Source organism: Apiospora aurea (assembly GCF_038362705.1).
Source record: "Apiospora aurea strain CBS 24483 chromosome Unknown utg000005l_segment0_segment0, whole genome shotgun sequence".
NCBI lineage: Eukaryota > Fungi > Ascomycota > Sordariomycetes > Amphisphaeriales > Apiosporaceae > Apiospora > Apiospora aurea.
Window position 1 is genome coordinate 5,255,635 of NW_027117392.1, and position 21,181 is coordinate 5,276,815.

Here is a 21,181-nt window from a genome sequence, read left to right on the forward strand (position 1 = left end):
CGAGAAGCCCGTCCGCTGGAACTTGATCTACGATGGCTTTGGTTAACCCTCCGAAGCCCTGTACCAGCAACGATTAAAGACTGGACGAGCTAAATTACACATACAATGCATAATGCCGCCAATGCTGCTTAAGACACGGACTATACTGCTCAACTGAATTTCCACGCGGGGGTCCAGTCGCATTCGAAGGTGATGGTTTCCAAGTTCCAAGGCATTCCGACGTCGTTACTGTGTCATACTCATAATAACTTCAATTGGCGAGAGTGGCGTTTGGCTCTTCAACTTGAAGGCAGTGACTTAAAGAGACGAGCCGATGTCAATGGCCCGATGATTCGTCAGATACGACAAAGCCGAAATGATGACCGATTCATAACCGAGTCTGATATGGCCACCTCTGACGATACCGGGGCTCTCGGCGTCCCGTAGGCGAGTGCTCTTCGGTGTTTCCTGTAAGTACTTGCAAGAAATGGAGAAGAACCATGTCTTCCCAGGCTCTTGCCAGTGACTGAATCAACAACCGCTTGGAGGTATTCATGTGACAAGTCAGTAGCCGTTATCTTTCAAGTTTACCAAAAGCGGCGGCGCCCTTAACCCGTCCGCAACTGCACCAACGATGCAGGGGGTTCGTCCTCATCAGAAGAATGGTCCTGTAGCTGAACCTGACTTGCTGATGCCAACTGCCGCGGTTTCGGAGACCAAACGCCACCACGCTAGATAACGAGCAAGGTGCAAACACATGACGGCGATGCGGCCTATAATGAACCTCGTAGCTTCGGAAGAGGGAGAGAGCTAGCTGAACCATTATCGAAGCTTATCGTCCCCTACGGAGCAGTAGGGTCGCACTGCTGCAGAGTGTGATCATCAAAGCTGACGAGGCGGAGGCCTATACACCAGCGATGCTCAATGCAATAGCAATTGAACAAGCTGATTGGCTCCCCGGGTCAAACGCGATGGTGGCATGCCCTCCCTCTCCCCTCCCTCTCCGGGTAATCCAGAGCAGTAAATGCATAACTGCCGAAAGATCATACTTGCATCCTATCTTCAGCTATGCGGCTGAAATGGATTTGACACACCACCTTGCACCTGCTGATGCTTTCAAAAGCCTGAGGATGGACAAGACAATATAATAGTCAATCCTCCGCGCCTCTTGAACCGGGGTAAAAGCACGCTTCGGCGCCATCGCTCGCGCCTAGTTGCCCACTCTAGCGACAGGGTTTGCAGCAACCTGTCACTCCCGTCGGGGTTGACACCGCATTGGAGCAAGTCTTCTTTCGGTAGCTTAAAAACGATGCCAACACGGCGAAGACTTGCGAAAGGCAGCTTGGGTAGCCCACGGCTGGGTTCGCACAGGGTAAACGATACAAGATAGTAGCCGCCTGCGACCATCCATCCATCCTCTACGTTGGCCCTTTTTTAAGGCCGTCGGCCCAGGACCGGGGGTTCTTGTGCTCCCCTCCACACCACCAACTGGCATCGGCCAGTTCGGCCAAGGAAGGGGCGTGGTGGTGGTGGACACACGAGAGAGGTTTGCTCCGGGGGGGGGGGTCAGACCTCGCCCTCATTTCGATTGTTGCCAGTAGCGCAGTGTCAATCTGAATTGCCTCTCTCTTTGTCTGCCACCTGCCTGTGTCTGTCTTGAAAGTGGCGGTGAGCTGTGCTGAACATGGGAGCCTAGGCTGCCCAGCCCAGGAGTCTGGAGACACTCATCGGTTAGCGGGCCTTGCTTTCTTCTTCCTGCTGCAAGAAACCTGCCAAGGTCAACAGCTGTCGCCCGATAGGGCAAGTAATACGTAACGACTCGGGCTGCCTTGTGCCCTGTGTGTTGTGCCGCGTTATGGGTCAAACCAAAACACCATGACGGCTTGTTAGAGACATGCGAGGAACTACTTTGACTTATGCTTGACGGGTGCGCAATACTTACTGTACTGCTAGTCGCTCCTAATAACGTCTCCTAACAACCGTTGACGGCGATGATTTCTCCAGCTCCACCCGCCTACCCACAGCAGTTGGGTTTCGGCACGAGGTGCGATCCGAATATGGGATTTCCCTGCATGCAAGTCCCCATATAAAGTTCTCCATGCTCGTTTCGCATAGATGAAAATCCTCAGTGTTGGTCGGGAACTACCTCATAGTCATCAATAGATCGATCTGCTACCGGTAACATAAGGCGGGCGGCAACGATGCACACACATAATTATGACCTGGCCGTCCCGTGAAGCGAGGGATCAATTGACCCGAGCATTATTTACCTACCTAGTTAGTAGGTTGTAGGTTGTATTGTAATGCAGGCAAGCGCTGCCCTAGCTTTCTGCATCTCGCTTCTGTGCCGGCGGCCGGCTGCTGTCACAGCGATGCGGATGGTGGCATGTATCCCATTGTCTTGGGAGTTCTTTTTTTTGGACCAAGAACCGCACCTCTAGACGCCGTGACCGCCTCGCCAACGCCGATGAGGCCGGCCGATCTTCAATGATACGCACTGCAATTCCATCCTGTCTGTCTGGGGTAATAATGCATGTCTTTTCTCGAGCATTTGCCTGCTCTTCTGGCTTTCCACGTACAGCCACTGCCCGAATGCGACGGCTAGGCCAGCCACTTCTGGGCAGAGGATTGTAAGACATACACGTGCACACACACACACTCACTGATATGATCCTCTCCGATGCTCTCTGTCCCTGTCATACTTCAGTAGCGCAAGAGTGCATGCATGGGTAGTCATGTGGCAGTAACCTCCACACCATCAGCGTCGCTAGTAATCCGGAATCGCAACCTCCATCACGAAGTCGTGATTACTGGGGCGTGAAGCCTTTCATGAGACGCTGTCCGCTTCGATGCTAATAAACACCTACCCATGTGTGTGTCTCAATCTTTGAGATGATGGGATGAAGAGAGACAGGAAGAAAAGAAGGAATAAGAAAGAGAAACCAGCTCAATGTTGGTTAGTACGTATATGTACGCATAGCCTGGCCGTCCGTGATAGGCTGGTGTGCTATATGCAACACGCTGTAAAGGGCTAAAGTGGGTGCATCGTCTTCTGCACTGCGGTGCCATATTCGGAAACAAGACTGATCAGACCTCAATCGGGAGTCGTGCGGCTGTAGGGTATTGCAGTGTACACACTTCGCTGATCACAAAAATAGGCGCTCGCGGCGCGCTCGGCTGATTCCTTATCTTTATCTGGGTTGCTATTCAGGTGTGCGCGCATCTGCATGCAGTTCTAGCACGATCACATACCCTTGTTTGTCCCTTCGCGTGCCCTTCATACTCGGGTTCCTGATACCGGATAGTGAGTGGTGAGAATGGCTGGTAGCGACGCAATAATTGGCGATGGTTAGTCATAGTAGTTACTCCGGCGGCACATCTATATGAACGATGTGCTAAGATGCCCACCTGCCGAGGGTGACTAGCGGTGGCCGGCCGAGTTAATCTGCGTCGCATATCATCTTGCATGTTTCTTGAAGACATCTTATCTTATCCAGCCACCTGCCACATGTCAGAAGTCGTGATTGACTTATTACTTTAAGACCAAGTAGAGGCTTTCACAGACACACAGACAGGTACGGGGTCGGTTGCTGCAAGCCGAACATCAACGGCCCAAAACAGCCGAAAAAGTCTTGGCGAGGTCGAACTTTTTGGGTAGCATTGCCCGGCGATCACGGGGGTCGGCTGGGCTGACAGGGGTTGGGAAGTCAGGAAATTACCTACCCAGTGACGATGATGAGATGGCCGATTTGCTTATTTTGCTTATTTCTGTGCGTTATGTGTTACAATTTATCGGTGATGGACCGTCGAACGGTTCTGGGCTCTCGCTCTTGAAAGGCAATGCAATTGGTAGCACACCACGTTCGGTGCTGTTATCGTACACCGTAACTCTGCCAGCCACCACCCCCAGCAGCAAGCCCGGTTGGGTTTGATGCAGGTCTGACTCTGGTCGGCCATGTGTGTTGTCAGGTACCTTGCAGCAGCGCGACCCCATCTAAGTAGGTATCTCGTAAGCCTCCCCAAATCGACACAGGATCGGAGGTGGCTTGAAGAGGTGAGACTTGCTCGGCCGGGAGAAGGAAGCCATCCACGCGCTGGACCCAATCGAGGTTGTCCACGCCGAACATCTGACAGGCTTCCTTCATGAAACTTGTTGTGCGGTGAGATCACGACGATTGTCGGTAAGTTTCAAGGTGAAGCAAACACAGATCGCCCAGAGACAAAAAACAACCTTGGAACAACACGGCAACAGCAGCAATTGACTGGCCGCTGATCCAAGAAAAGACGCCACACGGTACGATGTTAGGTTACAGAGCTGCACAATGCCATGCCATGTCATGCTAAGTACATAGGTTCGCAGATTGTGGGCGTGAGCGTGGGCGTGAGCATGCGAGTCTCATGCACACACCAATGTAACTCTCGATTCATGTGTGGTGGCATCTCGGGGCAGTCCGGTTCCGAGCTTCTAGGCCTAACTACTTCCTATCCATACTAGGCAAAATGCAAGATGTCGAGCTCTTGCAGTCAGATCATTTTGACGACGATGATGTGAGTGGTATCCATTAGGGCCATCCGCGATCTGTTGTCCCAGGAAGCAGAGCAGCCCAACTGAAGGGCTAGTCGCCTCGGATAATTATGCTTATGAGAGATATTCATATCGCGAACTTATCGATACTGTAGGCATCAGTAATCCAGGCACGAACCATTGCAGCCGATGGGCGCTGGCCGTGTTTCGAACCGGAAGGGAAAAGCCATTCCATCATTGTCATTCGCCAGGACCCCTCCTCTTCGCTGAAGCTACTGCTAGCTTGCCGGCCACCCCTACTGTAGCAGCCTAGCAGCCTAGCAGTCTACTGTAGCCTGCTAGCATCCCAGCATCCCTGCCAGCCAGCTATTTCCTCACGCCTCCCACCCCCACCACAATATGCAAGTCAGTAAAGTCACTAACGAGCAAAAGCTGCTCTTGCAGCTCCCATTCGTTCCTGGCCCTCCCAAGCCTCCGGTTTCTGTGCCTGGCCTCTGGCGAATCGACGCCCATGGCCTGAGGCTCGCAGGCTCGGATGTGACAAAACACCTGGCACCGTCCAAACCTTGTACCCGATGACTGGTCCTTCGACTGCTTCCTTGGGTTCCTTGGGTTCCTTGGAAACAGAGCTGAGCCCCGGCCATCACGTTAGGGTTGGTCCTAGAAAGAACACGCAAAGGACCAGACTCATCGCGACAGGCATGCCACGCATGTCGCACCGCACAGGCTCTGCTGCCCAGCACTAGCAGTAGCATACGAATAGCAACATGTCTGCATGTCCTACCTTACAAGATTGGGCGAAGTGAACCGAAGTGAACCACTAGCCGAACGCGCTCCCCACCTTCAAGCTTCTCCCGCTTCGTGGTGGTCCTCCTCAGGCACAGGCACGGAATCTGCACTGGACAGGCTGGCCCACGAGGAAGATGGGGCAGACACCCCTGGGCCACCTTGTATATGCGGATACAACCCTGTCCATGTTTAATGTTGCTTCTGTCATTGAATGTCCGATCACACCGCAGTGATCGCCCGCCGCTCTTCGGTCAGGGATGCCTCTGCCAGGTCATTCAGTAATCAGCTTGGGTTCCGCCCAATGGGCAAGCCTCGTGAAGAATGCTTCGAAACAAGCCACCACCCCGGGGCTCCATCGTGGTGCTTTCGCATTCTTTCGACCAAGCACCCTCCTTGGACACTTTAAGTGAATCCTCCCCCAGCTATTTCTGTGCCGCACGAACAAGAGCTCTTCCATCGTCCGAAACTGGGAATCTCGAGCTCTGGTTCAACCAATCCCCTAGCCAAGGCCAAATAACGGCTACAACTGCCGTCCCTCCCAGCCAAGGAAAACCGCGCTTCCGTCACACATTACCTACCTACTCACACTCGAGCTGCGGGCAAGCTCTCGTCGGTTCGCTCCACTGCTGCCATCGAGCTAGCCCGTTCGACTTATAATGCAGAGGACGCCTGCCCTTCCTTTCATCACAGGAGTACGGTCCTTGCGGTGCCCAGGTTCACCACGGGCTCCATAGCGAACCGACAAGTCTGCAATTCTCGCCGTCCTCTTCGATCCTATAGCTTAAAGCTTTATGAACCCTACTGTTAGTTGACCCCGATGTTTCCTTTGTGACCTCACCATCGTGATTTTCGGGCAGGCCCTTCCCCTACCTAAGTCCGCAGGGAATGTCCCTCGTGGTGTTTTTCTATTTCTACTTTGAGCTGCCGTTTCTCCCCATTCATACGCAACCTGTTACGACCATCTGCCTTGATGGCATGACGTCTACTTGGGACGACTTGTGAAGGTCAACTCAAAACGAGTCATGGCAGTGTTCTCACTGTTCTCAGCAGGCGTCGTCGAACGGGCTTCGGCTGCGGAATACTACCACGGCGGCGATCATGGTCTGTATAACTGATAGCAACGGAGCGGTTATACTGTTTGTGGACTATTTACTAACTGTTCTGAAGGAAACCGAACCAATATTACAGCCAAAGTCTTACCTGGAGGTGCTGGAGGCCCAGGTAGACCAGGCTCGGGACCAAGACCAAGACCAGGATTAGCCTCACCAGTCATCAACCCGGCTCCAGATAGGCCGCCGCCGCCGCCGCCACCATCGCCGATCAAAGTTGTCGGAAAGACGACTACATCGCCCAAGGCTACGACGACGGTGGTGCAGGAAACTCGGTCGTTGACACAGGTGACGACGACTCCATTTGGAACAACGACGCAATTCACTCTGACTACTGCCGAGCCCGCTTCTTCTACAGTACTCATTCCATCGCCACCTTTGTATATTTCTACTGGGTTTTCGTCCACGACTGAACTCGTGGCATCTGCGTCACTTTTATCAACCTCAACTTCTATTTCGTCCACGGCTCTGGGGAGATCTGCTTCGCCTTCAGAGTCGCCAGTATCCGATCCTATGGCAGCAGACAACGATAAGGCGGCCAACGACCGCACGTTGGTGATTACTCTTAGTACGGTCCTGTCGGTAGTGGGGGTTGCCGTGATAGCGATAGCGTTGTATTTTTTTCTACGGAATCGACGCAGACGCTCACCGCTGTTTAACCGCGGTACTACGCCCATTCACGACGATGAGATTGCGACCTGGAAAATCAACAGGACTGCGAGTGAAAAGAGTGAAGGACGTTACACGACGCGAAACTCGACGGCACGGGACTCGACGGGGCATACGCACAAGAAAACCCCCAGCCAGACTCCAAGTCTCATCCAATATCAACAATCTCTTGGGAAACAATCCTTCGATTCGATAGCCCAATCACCAAGGTCGTTCATCCAGAGGCAGAGCATGGACCTGCCCCAATCGCCACAAAGTGTTATCCTAGCCAAAGCTCCCAATGCTAGATCCGGGTTGACGGATCAGGCAATCCCGGGAGATGACCCCTTTCTACCGGTCCCCAAACGGCAACCGTCAAGGCTACACAAGCTCCCAAGCGCGCCGCCACCCGCCAGTGGTAACATGCGGACACGGAGCTCCAGAAGCAACAGCATGCGGAGCTTTGGCGATGTATGGCACGGCGACAACACGGGGATTCCACGGTCACCGCGACCATCAACTGAGGCCCATAACACCATCACCAGGAGCACGTCGTCAAGGATATATTCGTCGTCGACAATACCGCCCCGGATGTCATTGAGCAACCTTAACGAACCAGATCATTTCAACGGGCTCTCGCCCCCTCCTCTGCATAGTACTGAGATAGGGCGGGCGATCGGTTGAGATGCATCTGTACCCAATTTCCTTTTGCATTTAGGATGACTGCGGGGAACAATGATTACAATTGTTTCATACCTGGGGATTGCGGCACAGCATGTAACCCCGGGAATTACGGCCATTTAGCCATGCCTCTCTGGCTGTGACCCCGGTCCGATCTAGGCCCGTGCCACTCCTTGAAACACCTCAACCCGGTTCACTAGAACAGTTGGAAGGTGAACAGGGGATTTTCTAGATTCTGGGCAACGAAACCTCCGGGCGTGACGGCTACTTGACGAACGACCTTGACGAGAGACCCGAAACGACCTACCTTCATACCGTTTTCCTTCACCAAGGCGGACAAACCTGCCACAGATTTGACTCGTTAGGCCCTGAGGGACCTTTAGGGACCTTTTCCCTTTTCATTTCTCAAGCAACCATTCCCCCTGGACTTGCGCGATAGTACTAGACAGTACATACACACACACTTCCTACCACCACTCTTCTTTTTATATACTATACTAGGGATTTCAATGGAGTTGCAAAGGACCAAATTACGATTTGAGTTGCATAGGAGGATATACCCCACATTTTCTTACTGTCTTTATATGTTTTATTTTTTTGGCCACCACTTACTTCACTCAGTACCTTCTTCGTGAGGTCTCGGAACTTTCTTTGCTGTTGACACAGGAGCTGGAACGAAAGAAGCTTATATTCTTGGAGGATTGCCATGTCCAGGCTTGCTGGCCCAAGGGAGCGATCATGTTAGATACCGTCCTGGTGGGGGGAGATAACCCATTCTTACTTACTCAAGCACTTGCTTACTTACTTACACGGCATGGATGATGACATATTGTTCCATAGTCAATGAAAAGGGAGACGAGATGACGCACTTGCGATCTGCCGCTCCCAATTACCACTTCATATTCTGGGCCCTCCCGGTGTACTTCCCCATATGTGCTTGCGTAAGATCCAACACTGACGATACGGACGGGACCATCCGTCAGTGATATCAAAGCCCAACTCCAAATTTCTGGACGAGAAACCAGGCATGAGGGAAGAAATTTAGGCCCCAGTATTCAGCAGAGATGCGCAGAATACACCAAGACGTGGGTACGAAACGCAAGGCGAAACAGTTAGGTATAAGAGATAAGCTTAGACTTTCTCTTCTCGGCTACCAACAGACAAGCGAGGCAGCCCAGGGTCCCATGCGGCTGGAGACGGGAACGATCAAGCCTTGCATAAGATGCCGTGCATATCTACCCGGATTCTGGGAAACAACTCCCCCCGTCCCTTTCCCCTCTCACCGAGACCAGGGGTGGTGCCACTCCCTTTGCCAAGTGAGGCCAGAAAGGGGAACAAATGGAACGATGGGCAAAACGCAGCGGGTTCGAGATAGAGAGACTAGAGAGAGGGAGAGGGAGAGAGTGAGAGAGTCAATTTGCTTCCCGCGCTGGACGAGGGAGGTTGCATACATTACATACCTCTCCGGGGCTCCGCGACCCTGAAAATGCTGGACGTGCGCGAGCCGCATGATAGCTTGCGCGATTCCATCCCGCTTGGCTCGGGTCTTGAGAATAATTGAGTGATTGTAAATTTTTGCATCATCAGATAGGGCCCCTCAGGGTAAAAGTGCATGTAGAGGATGAGCTCTTCGATGAGCTATACGGCAGTTGTCGAGGTCCTCGGCTACTGGAGCATCATGTCTTGAGAGTTGTAGGTGTGATACGCTTCATGCCAAATATAACATGATTGGGGTTGTTTAGATTGCATGTAATGGCCAAAAGATATATCTTGAACATCTTGAACAGGCGTTGCCTAGAGTTGGGCTGGAGGTCCACCTAAAGCGTGCATGTTTTGGTTCCTGCACATTTTGAGGAACCTAGACGTGCATTTTCAAGCAGCGCATATTCTGTTGAAGTAACCTATTAACGCGTTCTCCTGTAAGTCAAGACGCGTCTGCCCCGCGTTTTTTGGTTAAATGGATTTTGAGGCAAGTACCTGCTGCGCCGTACGCATACGGAAAGTACATCAATGATGCATGTGGGCAGGAGCAAGAAAGAGAGGCTAAGAGGTAGGTAGGTACTTGCCAAAACCCAACGTCGTACGAAAAAGAAAACTGTCCAGCAATCATTCGCCCTTGCCGTCTGTCACAAAGTATGCAGCTGAAAAAATCATATCAGCCCCTCGACGACAAGACTCACGATAAGACAGGCATCCACACGATTGCATATCCTATTCTGACTGTATCTCAACCACAACCAGCTTGAGACCCCCATCGTACGGGTGCAGGTGTATGTACCTTCGTCGTCTCCACCATTCGTTTCCTGACTTGGGAATAACCCACCAAAGCTCGACATCGTGATTGGCTCCGGATCCGCAACGCGACCGACCTAAGTCTTTTTTTCCCAGGGCCTGGGCTTGGTCACGTCAGGTACTTTATCCACCCTCTTGCGCTTCTCGACGCCATGCCGCGTAAAAGCGATCCCCGTTCTTCTGCGGCTACTAGACGGAACGAGAACGTGTCTCTGGCCACGTTCGTCCTCGCCGACGACCACCAAGGAGCAGCAGCACAACAAGAGCCGACGCCGAACTCGATCCAACACGGAATCGAACCGCCCTTTGCCCACACCATTCCCGCCCCAGCACCAGCTGCTCGCACACCGACACCCAAATTCCACCCCGTCTTCGCCCCGGCCGCCGCTCCGAACACCATGGCATCGTCAGCAACACCAGTAGAGGAGATGGACACGGACCGGCCGAGCGAGTCGGCGCCGCCATCGGACAAGAAAGGAGGAGCCGACAGTAGTAAGGATACCATCGCTATCGAGGTACGACTTTCCTGGAATGCCCCGGGCCTTGCCCCGTTCCACCACTTACGAGTCGAACGAGGAAGGAAGAAAATGTAACCAAACTACCGAGAACAATAAGAGAGTACTGACCGGGCTTAAACAGGATCTCAACCTTCCGAAATCCATCATCACGCGCCTGGCCAAGGGCGTGCTTCCGCCCAATACGCAAATCCAGGCCAACGCCATATTAGCCATGACCAAGAGCGCGACCGTCTTCATCAACCACCTAGCAAGCGCGTACGTACAGCCTGGTGTGCAGAAAGATTTGGATTGTAGTTATTGTGCGAGTGATGTGTACTGACGTTGCTTTCGCGCAGCGCAAACGAACAAACCCTGCATTCAGGCAAGAAGACCATACTGCCAGACGATGTCTTCGAGGCCCTAGACCAGATCGAATATGGTCAATTCCGCGATCGGCTGCAAGCTGAGTTCAAGAGTACGCCCTCCTCGTCATCTCTACTACCGCTACGTAACACCCTCTACTCCTTGGCCCCTATGCTGGGGGTGGAGAAGAGGACCAGGGAGAAATCGTGTCCGTGGAGCAATGCCATTAACATGTAGGGGAAAACCCCCTGACAGAATTTAACGAAACGCGCACCACAAAACGTAACACTTATCGCCGCCGCGTAGCCGCCGCTAAGAAAGGCCTGCCTCTCCCAGCCGACCCCAACGCCTCAATGGTGTCCAATGCGACGTCGGAAGGCGTCACGGATGTAGGCGACATCTCCACGGCCTCTGCTGCTGGTGCCGCCGGCGCCGGAGAGGCGAGCTCTTCTAACCAACAGCCGCGGTCTAAGAAGGCCAAGACGGGCGGTGCGCCCGGCGATGACTCCCAGATGGACATGGACGACGAGGCTGGTGGCCACACGGAACCCGAGGACGAGGTGGATGAAGAGGACGAGGAAGAAGACGGGGACGAGGCGAACCAGGACGATGAGGAGGAGGGAGACGAGGAGGAGGAGGAAGAGATGCAAGACGCGATGGAGGAGCGCGAAAATGCCGGCGAGGACGACGAGGCGCTGGATAATGGCGACGACTCCGACGCTTGAAGAGGGTGAATGAATCCCCGGCACGCGAAACAACAAAAACCACACAATATCAAAAAGGCGACTAAACATGGCTTGGCATGCGCGTGCAATTTATGGCCCCGGGCGATGAAAAAAACTTTGCCCCTTAGGGTCTCGGAACGAAAGATTATAGGGGTTCCGAAAGGCTTCCAAGAAGGAAGAAAAAAAGAGCCCCTGAACATGATTCTCTCGCCATCACACGTCTGTGTCTTTCTACATGCGAGTACAACATGGCATCAGGTATCAGACAACTAGGAAGCTTGTCCAAAAGCGCATATTCAAGGCCCAAACGACGACCTCGGATGGATAACGATGAGTTCCGGTTGGTCTCGATGTACTCGGAGATAGGCGTCTGGGCGGAGGCAGCGCGAATTGCCGTGACCAATGTTTTGTAATTCTAGCGAGACTCGGTTATTGAATAATGAGAAACAACTCGAATGGTACCATATAACGGCCCATAGCATGAATACATTTTTTAAATACCCTGTCTAATTCCTTAAAACCTCGCATCATTACTTAACTGCGAAGTCCGCCCGTTCAATCTCAGCCTACAACCTTGACCAACTCCATCTTGGCCCCTCTCTTGCCCGTCGCCTCGTCCTTGGCGTCGCTGATGCGCACGACGACCTTCTGGAAGAGCTCGACCGACAGCTCGCGGCTGCCCGACGTCTTGAGGACGTAGTTCTCGGCATCAAAGGTGCTCTCGGGCTCGGGCTCGGCGAGGTCGCGGAGGCGGATGACGGACTCGATGCCGAAGCGGGGCACGAGCACGACGAAGCCGTTACTGAAGATCTTCATGACGAAGCCTTCCTCGTCGGCGACGCGGCCCTTGAGGGCCTGGCCGACGTAGTACGCGATCGAGGCGCGGCCCGCGAGCTGCGCGTTGCGGTGGCGCACGTTGATGTTCTTGCAGACGGCCTCGAGCTTGCCGCGCGACCGCACGGCCGGGTGCATGGGCTCGTAGTCGATGGCGGCGGCGAGCTGGCGGTGGGCCACCAGGTCGGCGTACCGGCGGATGGGCGAGGTGAAGTGCGTGTAGATTTCCGAGGCCAAACCGTAATGCCGGAACTCCGGGTAGGCCTGGGTGCCGGCGCAGAAGTACTCGGCGCTCATCATGCAGCGCGTCGCCATGATGCGGATCAGCGTGTTGAAGAAGGGCTCCTTGGGGTCGGTGCAGGCGTCGAGCGAGTCGGCCAGCGCGCGGGACGAGTCGCAGCGCAGCTCCAGCCCGCGCTTGATCTTGAGCTGGTTGGACAGCTCGTCAAAGTTGGACTTGGGCGGCGCGCCATGGCGGCGCAGAATCGCCGTCTGCGGAAACGACTGGTAGATCTTGTCCGCCACGCTGATGTTGGCGAGCAACATGAACTCCTCAACCAGGGAGTTGGTGTCCAGCAGCTCCTTGGTCTTCACGTCAATCGGGTCCGAGGTCTCAGACTCCATCTGAACCTTGACTTCAGGCGAGGATAGACTCAGAGCACCGGCGTCCATGCGCTTCTGCTTTAACTTCTTGGACAACATGAGCAAGGTCCGCATGCCTTGAGTCAATTCGTCTTGTTGGGACGCATCGTCAATACGCAATTGCGCCTGTTCGTAGCTGAAAGCCTCCCGAGACTTGATGACCGACTTGGTGAAGCGCACATTAACAATATCGGCGTCAGGGTTTAGTTCCCAGAGAGTGGAGAAAGCGTACCGCTCGACGTAGGGCTTCAGGGAGCAAAGGTCTGTTCCCAGGAGCATCGGCAACATGTCAATACGCTTGTCCACAAGATAAACTGTCGTTCCACGAATGCTAGCCTCGTGGTCCATGGCGTTACTCGGCTTGACGAAATGCGAGACATCGGCAATGTGAACGCCGACTTCGAAATTACCGTTCGGTAAAGGCCTTGCGTGTAAAGCGTCGTCGATATCTTGGCAGCCAACAGGATCGATACTGCAGATGAGGAGAGGACGGAGGTCCTCTCGGCCTCTCCAGCCCGGATCATCTGTGCTTGCCGGTACTTTCCAGTCATGTCCTTCTTTGGGGAGACAGTCCAACACCGTCTTAGGGAACGGACGGTATTGGACATCGTATTCGAGCAACAACGCCTCGGTCTCGGCTGCCTTGGTCTCTAGCTCTCCCAACGAGCGTACGAAATGGCCTATCGGGTGTCTCGAATCTCGGTCCCATGAATCTATGGTAACGAGAATCCGCTTCCCCAGAAGCTCTCCAGCTTGCCTCGTGCGGATTCGGATCTTGGGGATCTTCTTGTCCATAGGGACCAAGAAGACAGACTCTTGTTTCCGGCCCTGCTTTGCAGATTGGCTGACTGAGGACTGATCGACGTGGCCCACATACTGGCGCCAATTGCGCTTGATCACACCGACGACCTTTGCTGTCGGCTGTGCCCGTCCTTCGCTACTTGTGCTGTGTGTCTTCTTGACCTCTTCCTGGAGAGCGCGTCGCTCCTTCTCCGTCACAAGGTCTTCGCCTTCGTCGCCATCCGCATTCTCGTTCTTGGTCACAGTCTCTTCCTCGATGATCTTAGTAGAAGGCTCCTTCCACTGGTCCTTTGGTAAGACTTCCACTACAACCACGTCACCGTCGACAGCCCGGTTGATGTTGTCTCTTCCAAGGACAATTAGCGCCTTGGGGAACGCCGGGACTTTGATAGAGCCCTCTAGATAGTTATATGGTGACACGTTGAAGATGCCCTGGTGGAGCATGCCGTTCTTGACGCCCGTCATCATTTTAGACAGGCTGAAGTGCTCGGGATAAAGGAAGTCTGCAGCCTTCTTATCTCTGGAAATTCCCTTCTCCTGAGACTCGGCAATCATATCCAGTAGTCGTTCCCCATTCTCTAGGCCACTAACATAGTCTCGAAGACGGGTGGCCGGGGTTTTGTCTGCCTGGGCCTTCTCGATGTTGCCTCTGTCGTCGGTGAGCATGACCACGGTAGGCAGCTTTTTGCTCTTCGTTTGCGCCAAGTGCGAGTTGTACCACTGCACCGCGCGCCGCACGGCTCTGTCGTTGCGGTCGTTGATGCTCTCGCCTTCCTCCCGGGTAACGTAGGTCTCAAGTCTGAACTCGTTGAAGAAAACGTAGAAGCGCTTGTCCTCGCTCTTGGTCAAGCCGATGAGACGGTTGTAGAGAGGCAATGACCTGTTGCGCAGCTCTTCCAGGACAGTCTGCAGGATAATGACATCATAGAAGGCGGTGCTCTGCTCAAACAAATCCATAGCATTCAGCAAGGCATTGGTGTCTGGCACCAGATAATGGCCCTGAGGATACTCCTTGGTTCCTGCAGGCTTATCGGACAGCACGAACGGGTTCACTAGGACGGCGTTAGATGGGTCTACCGGACAAGCAGGTGAAGGGTGAAGAGAACTTACCGACGCCAGCAGCGTTGGCGGGAGCCGTGTTTCGACATGTCGAGCATATCTTGGACGAGCAGGGGATATCTTGTCGTAGGTAGACTTCGCGGACAATCTTTTGGACCTTGCCGCTCTTGGTCGAGCGGACGTAGACCTTGCTGGAGAAATTCGCAGAGTCCTGCTCGGACTCCAACGATCGCTTGAGACTGGTCATAATGGGCGATATCAGATGACCACAATCAAGGCTTTCCAACGTTGTGCTCTATGTTACGTTGGCCCTGCGATTCGGGTCGATTAATCAGTGCAGGTGAAGCTCTAGACGCCTGAAAAATGGTCTCTGATGAGACAGAAGGTTGAAAACGCGTCAAACCCACGAATCAGAGACCCGCATTGGAGAAGTGGAAACATTCAAAGCTGAGCTTCTTATCAGCCGCCACCCGCTATCAGTAAGTACTTAATCAATTCGTAAAGTACGTACTGCTGACCTGCTAACGCCTAAGCAGCAGCTAAGCAGCTAAGCAGTCAGCAATTTACCCCTTCTGCGGGGTTGATTTTGGGTGTGACGCCACCCACCACCAGGCGGGCAGCTTGAGGAGATGGTCCTCGTTAAAGGCAATGTACTCTCAATTTGCTCTAAGCTGAATGCAGTACATCCAACATAAAAGTACATGCTTGACTCACTATGAATCCCGATATGCTGGGCCAAGGGAACCCTAGACCTTAAGTAAGGTATTATCAATCAACTATCGAATATCAGAGTGCTTGTTTGCTCGCCTATACTAGCCATTGCAAATAAACCACAGTAGGAACCCGTATATCCACTGCATACCTTTTCAAGCGCATCTCGCTGTCCATACAGACATTTCATGATCCTAGATGCTGTGCCCAACGGGCTGTATGTAGTACCCAACGCTTTGCGACCTTAGTATCTACTCCGAGGCACATATGTAAGTACAGAAATCTTACACTCCACACACCAGCAGCACAAACATATGAGTAATACATTGCCCAAGCCTAGCGGATGATCCCATGCATGTTGTGATACGATGCGATATTCGAGCCGCTTCGACCGACAGAAATGACATCTTCATAGGAATGCATGTTTCAAATCTGTGAACCCCAGCCCCCATGTGATCTGCGCGTACCTCGCACTTCTGCCGGCCGATTCACCCATATTGCCCATCTGTCATGTTTGCACACGAGACGAGAGTCCGTGTTTATTCCCATAGCAAACCAAAACAAGCCCTGCGAAGATCGAATCGGCTGAAAGCAGTCGCTTGCCAAAAATAGAGTAGTATGTATATAGGTTTACATAGCAACATAGCACCGGGCGAGTTTATTTCAGCGACAAACCCAGGTAAGAAGCCCAGTCAGCGATAATGGTCTCTGAGACACCCGACATTTCTGATAACTCCGAGGGCAATCAAGGTCCCAAGGTCAGATAATCAAGGTATCTAGCGTGTACTAGCTTATCCTCTACCCAGGTAGGGATTTGCCCGGTATGCTAACCTGCCAAGGCCCAGGTTGACTAGACCGCCAAACGCCAGATGAGTATCATGCGCTTGCTTCTTAGATGGACAAGCGGGCCGAAGGTGCTGTACGATAAGAGAGCCCACAGAGGGTCGATCCGGTGACGGGCATACTAACCTGGCAGTAGCATCTCGAACCGAGATCAGATGCATATGTCAGTTAACCGTCATGTCAACGTCTGCAGTTAGGCGCGACATACTAATCGTACCAGAGCACTCCCAAGTTCGTAGCATCTCTGGCTATACCCACTTGCAAGTTTGCAGTGCGTGTACAAGTAGGCGTAGGTAAGGGGGCGCTCCGAAGTTCGCATGCTGGTATTCCGAATGTCTTTCCTTGGTTACCTAGAAAACTGGTTTGCGCTAGTCGGCAGTCTTGCACAAGGCTGAAACTTCGAAGACTGTCGCTAATCTTCAGACTATGTTGTGTTCAAGTCAACTGGATCTTTCCGAATGCCGTGTCACTCTTCAACGAGGCGTAGCGGCTGAGGAACCCAAAAAGGCTCCAGAGCTGCTTCCGGGCATCGTCGCTGACCTTACACCTCGGCGCATCACGCGGTGGCCGCCTGCGATGTGCGGATGGGGTCAAGGTGCGCCGGTTCATCTAAACAACGTATGTCTTTCCCCGCCTGCAATATGTATGGTTTGATATATTCCCAAGCGCACAAGCCAGACGGGTGGCGACATCGGAATATAGCGAGGAGATGTGGGCAAGGCGAAACATACCTTATATCGTAGGCTGCAGAGTGGCCAATGTGACGCCGCAACACCTGCAAGAGCGGGTAACAAGGGGTCTCCCGCATGGCGCGCATGGTAACGGGCAAAGCAGAGTTGGCAGGCTGGCTGGCGTCCACAGAGGAAGCTGAGGGGGTGGTGGAGCGGTCTCCGATCGAAGTGAATGGGCGAGCGAGACCGGGGAGGCCTGTGAATGGAATCACGGCACTTTCTGGTTGTCAGCCAGCACTGACCTGACTCTGAGTGCTTATGTGGCTAGCCGTCTCGCCATGGAGTGGTGGCCTACCAATGGGCCTGGCCCGTTCCGCGACTTGAGGCTGGCCAACCCACCCATTCAGAGGTTGAGGATGCACCGAGCACCGAGCACCAAAGCAAGCCACACTGCCTCCCGTCAGCACAGGGCAAGCGGGGAAGGGAAGGATTACTTGTGGGGAGGTGGGAGGCAGGCCACGCTGTAGGCGGCCGGGCCTTGCGTGCTTAGGGTGCGTGCAGTGCCAGATCGGTCGGCCATGGGCAATATTTAGAATCTGGGCAAAGGGGGTTCCCTCGCAGCGCAGCAGCCAAGCGAGCGGCACAAGAGGGAGGGATACCATGCTCTGGCCACGCCCTCCATCGAAACGAAGATGCTGCGACCCCTGGTCGGGATTTAGTCGAAGGGGAACAGGAACAGGGGGAGAGCAGGGAAACGGGGAGACAGGCAGACAGGGAGGTCGCGCGCAAGTGCAAGTGTGTTCAAGTCGCATCTGGGAATGCTTTCCTGTCAAGCGGGTTTATTGGGCGAGATGGGCGCTTGGGCGGGACCCGCAGATTGCAGATGGGGCCAACGGCTTCCCATGATTTGCAGATGGAGCCTGTGCCATTTCAAGTCAGCTGGATGGGCTCCAACGACCCACCGACAGGGGGGCTACAGGCTACAGGGTAGGCTACAGGCTACAGGGCCTCCAGAGGGGGGGACTACAGGGGCACTACAGGCTGTACAGGGGGCGCAGAGGCCAATGGCCGGCCAGGTAGCCTGCAAGTTGTCGATTGCTCAAAGTGACCTCCAAGGCAGCTCCTCCCCAAACGTCTGTCATCGACCCCAGTCTTCTGCCCCGTCCGCTTCCTTCACACCCACTCTCAACCCATCTCAGGTAGCAGCGGCAGCGGCAGCAGCATGTCTATTTCCATTTCACCAACAGCCAACCTGATCCTGTACCTAACTCTGCTGCACATCTGTCTTGGACTCTACGGCCTCCTATTGATGAATCAGAGGCCTTCTGAGTCACATGGGCACGTCGCACTGGTCATCTGTGGATTGAGCTTGTTAGCATACCAGTTCGTGGCCTGATACTACCTCCCGTAGTCTCCATCGGGAGCTGCTGCTGCGCAGTTGCAGTAGCGGTTCTGTACGTAAGTATAGACCCGTCCAGGGTTGGTTTGGAGAGAGGGGATAAACCGCGAGACGGCTGCTAAGGTGCCGACTCTATCCATTCCAGTGCTCCCATCTCCGAGTGAGCTCCGCTGCCCTCCAGAGTCCCCTCCTCGGTCTGGTTTGTGACATGCAAGTCCAGCATCCCGTCCAGTCCAGTCCAGTTTGGTAAGCTCGACTCTGACCCGAGCAAGCAATCAAGCTGAAACAATGTTTGTCTTCATCCGCTGCGACGGGCGGGTCACGCCTCATTGCCAAATTATCGCGGCAAGATCGCATCCCACTGCTAAATGCACGGCCGGCCGGCCTCGAAGGTACGTGCATTTCCAAACACCTGAGCAGGTGGTTTCTTATCGCTAAGGTAGTCTCGAACTCTATGCGCCAGTTGATGTCCTGATCCGGTGAGCAGTTCGGTGCGGTTAGCCTTAGCATCCTGATCTTTTTGCCCGATTGAGACCGAGTTTCAGCTGTGGCGTTTCGTCATGTAAAATTCGGAGCCGGGATTGCCGCCCTGAAGCCAATCATGTCTTGCATGCTGGTCTTCCCAGTCCATGGGGTACAGTCAGCTTCCCTCCAGCAGCCAACGCGTCCTGATTGGCTATGACGTTTGATGACGCTCGAGGCTCGGGGCTCTGCCAGCTTGATCGAGCATCTCCTCCGGAATCGTGAAACCTGCGCAAGGCCGAGTTCGATCTGGAAATCCCTTTTTATCACGAGCAAAGACGTGACGCCAGTAGACCGGCCGGTGAGTAATAAGGTAGCAGTTTTGGTGTACCCACGCCCTCGGATCTTGATTTGAAGCCCCCACTTGTCGCTGTTATATCACGAGGAGAAGAAAACGCTCACGTTGAAGAAAAAATGAAGAATGAAAAATAAGAGACTCGCGTATGCAGATGTAACCCGCCCAGGTTAGATCCGTGATACCCAGCTTATTAGCCATCGCGTATGGTAGAAGTGGATAAGGGTCATAGATTGTCGTTTTAAGCAGCGGCCGAGATTTGGGGCCCTACGACTATGCTAGTCTGCCTCAACAAGGGAACTCGCAAGTGGCACGCTTCTGCATCTCGACAAATAGGTGAGACTCAGGCTTGGCTGCAGCATCGTGCAGGCAGTATTTACCAACACCGTGCTACCTGACCGTTTTGGTCAGTATCACATAGTCATAGTAACGTGCCACAAGCAGCGAGCCTTCTTTTACCTGCGATACGGACGGGCAGTCAGTTATTGGATGTGGATCTTCCTACCAAGCCTTCTCCTCACCCAAACAGAACCTGTAATAGGAGGGTAGATTATACGAGTGATACTGCGCCAGGCTCCACGGCGCAAGTGACTGACTGGCGAAAACCCGTGCTGGGCCTAAAGGGTAATCCAGTGTGAGTCAACGACCGCCCAGGCTTCCAGACCGGTCAGCTCGCGCCGCGCCGTCGGTAATCATGGCTCCATCATAGTACTTACACCCAGATTCCCCATAATGTATCAATCATAGATAGATCCGGCAGCGATGATGTGGAATTCTGTAAGTAAGAAAACATCATGAACGAAAGCCGTTCACCGGTTGAAGAGAGAGTCCGGTTTAGGTTAGTTCGCCGCGGACTCGTAGGCGATACGCGTGTCCGCTTCCTGTACTTGCATCGGCATTCGAAATATCATCCACCTTTCGCCGTGTTCGGAAGTACGACAGAACAGCAAGTATCGAAAAAGAAAACACAAAGGCCTCAGGGGAAGACATGAAGACATGGCCTGAATTCACTGGTTGACACTGTGTCAACATGTTCGCGCAGCCCGACCGCAGTCTGTCCTTCGCGAGTCTCCGGCTGTGTGGTTTCGGGCATTGAACAAGATGCTGACCGGGGAATAAACGGTCGTAACAGGTGGCATCGAAGTGCTTCAGATAGGTGCTATAGTCGTCGTCTTGATGACTTTCATGCAGTTGGCCTCGGTAATAGCGTCGCAGACTTGGCTAGGTAACTATTCCACAGAACACGTACATACGCAGATACAGGTGACGGTTGCGAAGATTCTACGAAGCCTGAACCATAGTTTGATATCCAGCTGCCCACCACTCCTGCGCATGTGCTTCAAAAGTCGATTGCGGTCTCCCATGGACAGGACATAGTTGTGTACAAGCTCATAGGTCGCTGTCACAATACATCTCTATCCCCACTGGCATGTGTTCATGTCAAGCTGTACCCAGGTAGAGAAATCCGTGCTTGAGGATGATGAGGAAGCGAGGTTTCCAAACGCCAAGTTGCTTCTTGTATCATGGCACATTTTGACAAGTTGGAGTGTTATCAAAAGAAACAACTTCATGTTCCTTTAGCAGTCATCATGCAATCGTTGTGTGTTTGCCCTGCGCATTCGCGTTGGCTGGTCGATATCTCGCATTAGCGCTAACAAACTAGACTTGCCCTTGGGTTTCAGTGAGTAAGGCCCGGGGGTGAGAGTCACAGACTCTCCGGGGAGGAACACGGCATCAAACATATTGACCTGTACTTTGATCAGCTTACAGCAGCCGCCAAATTGCCATGATTATTT

The 21,181-nt window shown here is 53.4% G+C and overlaps 4 protein-coding genes across 4 annotated transcripts; 2 read left to right on the plus strand and 2 right to left on the minus strand.

Annotated features, from left to right (window-relative positions):
• Nucleotides 1-6,315: 6,315 nt before the first annotated feature.
• Nucleotides 6,316-7,661, plus strand: PG986_008156 (uncharacterized protein; the record flags this gene model as incomplete). The annotated part of the gene is made up of 4 exons (XM_066844378.1): nucleotides 6,316-6,394; nucleotides 6,461-6,953; nucleotides 7,044-7,521; nucleotides 7,596-7,661. 4 exons carry the CDS (start codon nucleotides 6,316-6,318, stop codon nucleotides 7,659-7,661), a joined length of 1,116 nt encoding a protein of 371 aa, XP_066700490.1.
• A 2,514-nt stretch (nucleotides 7,662-10,175) lies between these two features.
• PG986_008157 (uncharacterized protein) lies at nucleotides 10,176-11,608 on the plus strand (the record flags this gene model as incomplete). The annotated part of the gene is made up of 4 exons (XM_066844379.1): nucleotides 10,176-10,538; nucleotides 10,663-10,796; nucleotides 10,877-10,995; nucleotides 11,139-11,608. The coding sequence occupies 4 exons, from the start codon at nucleotides 10,176-10,178 to the stop codon at nucleotides 11,606-11,608; spliced, it is 1,086 nt and encodes a 361-aa protein (XP_066700491.1).
• Nucleotides 11,609-12,169: 561 nt separating this feature from the next.
• PG986_008158 (uncharacterized protein) lies at nucleotides 12,170-15,191 on the minus strand (the record flags this gene model as incomplete). The annotated part of the gene is made up of 2 exons (XM_066844380.1): nucleotides 12,170-14,937; nucleotides 14,996-15,191. The coding sequence occupies 2 exons, from the start codon at nucleotides 15,189-15,191 to the stop codon at nucleotides 12,170-12,172; spliced, it is 2,964 nt and encodes a 987-aa protein (XP_066700492.1).
• A 1,742-nt stretch (nucleotides 15,192-16,933) lies between these two features.
• Nucleotides 16,934-17,315, minus strand: PG986_008159 (uncharacterized protein; the record flags this gene model as incomplete). Its single annotated transcript, XM_066844381.1, has 2 exons — nucleotides 16,934-17,069; nucleotides 17,230-17,315. The coding sequence occupies 2 exons, from the start codon at nucleotides 17,313-17,315 to the stop codon at nucleotides 16,934-16,936; spliced, it is 222 nt and encodes a 73-aa protein (XP_066700493.1).
• Between the last annotated feature and the right edge of the window lie 3,866 nt (nucleotides 17,316-21,181).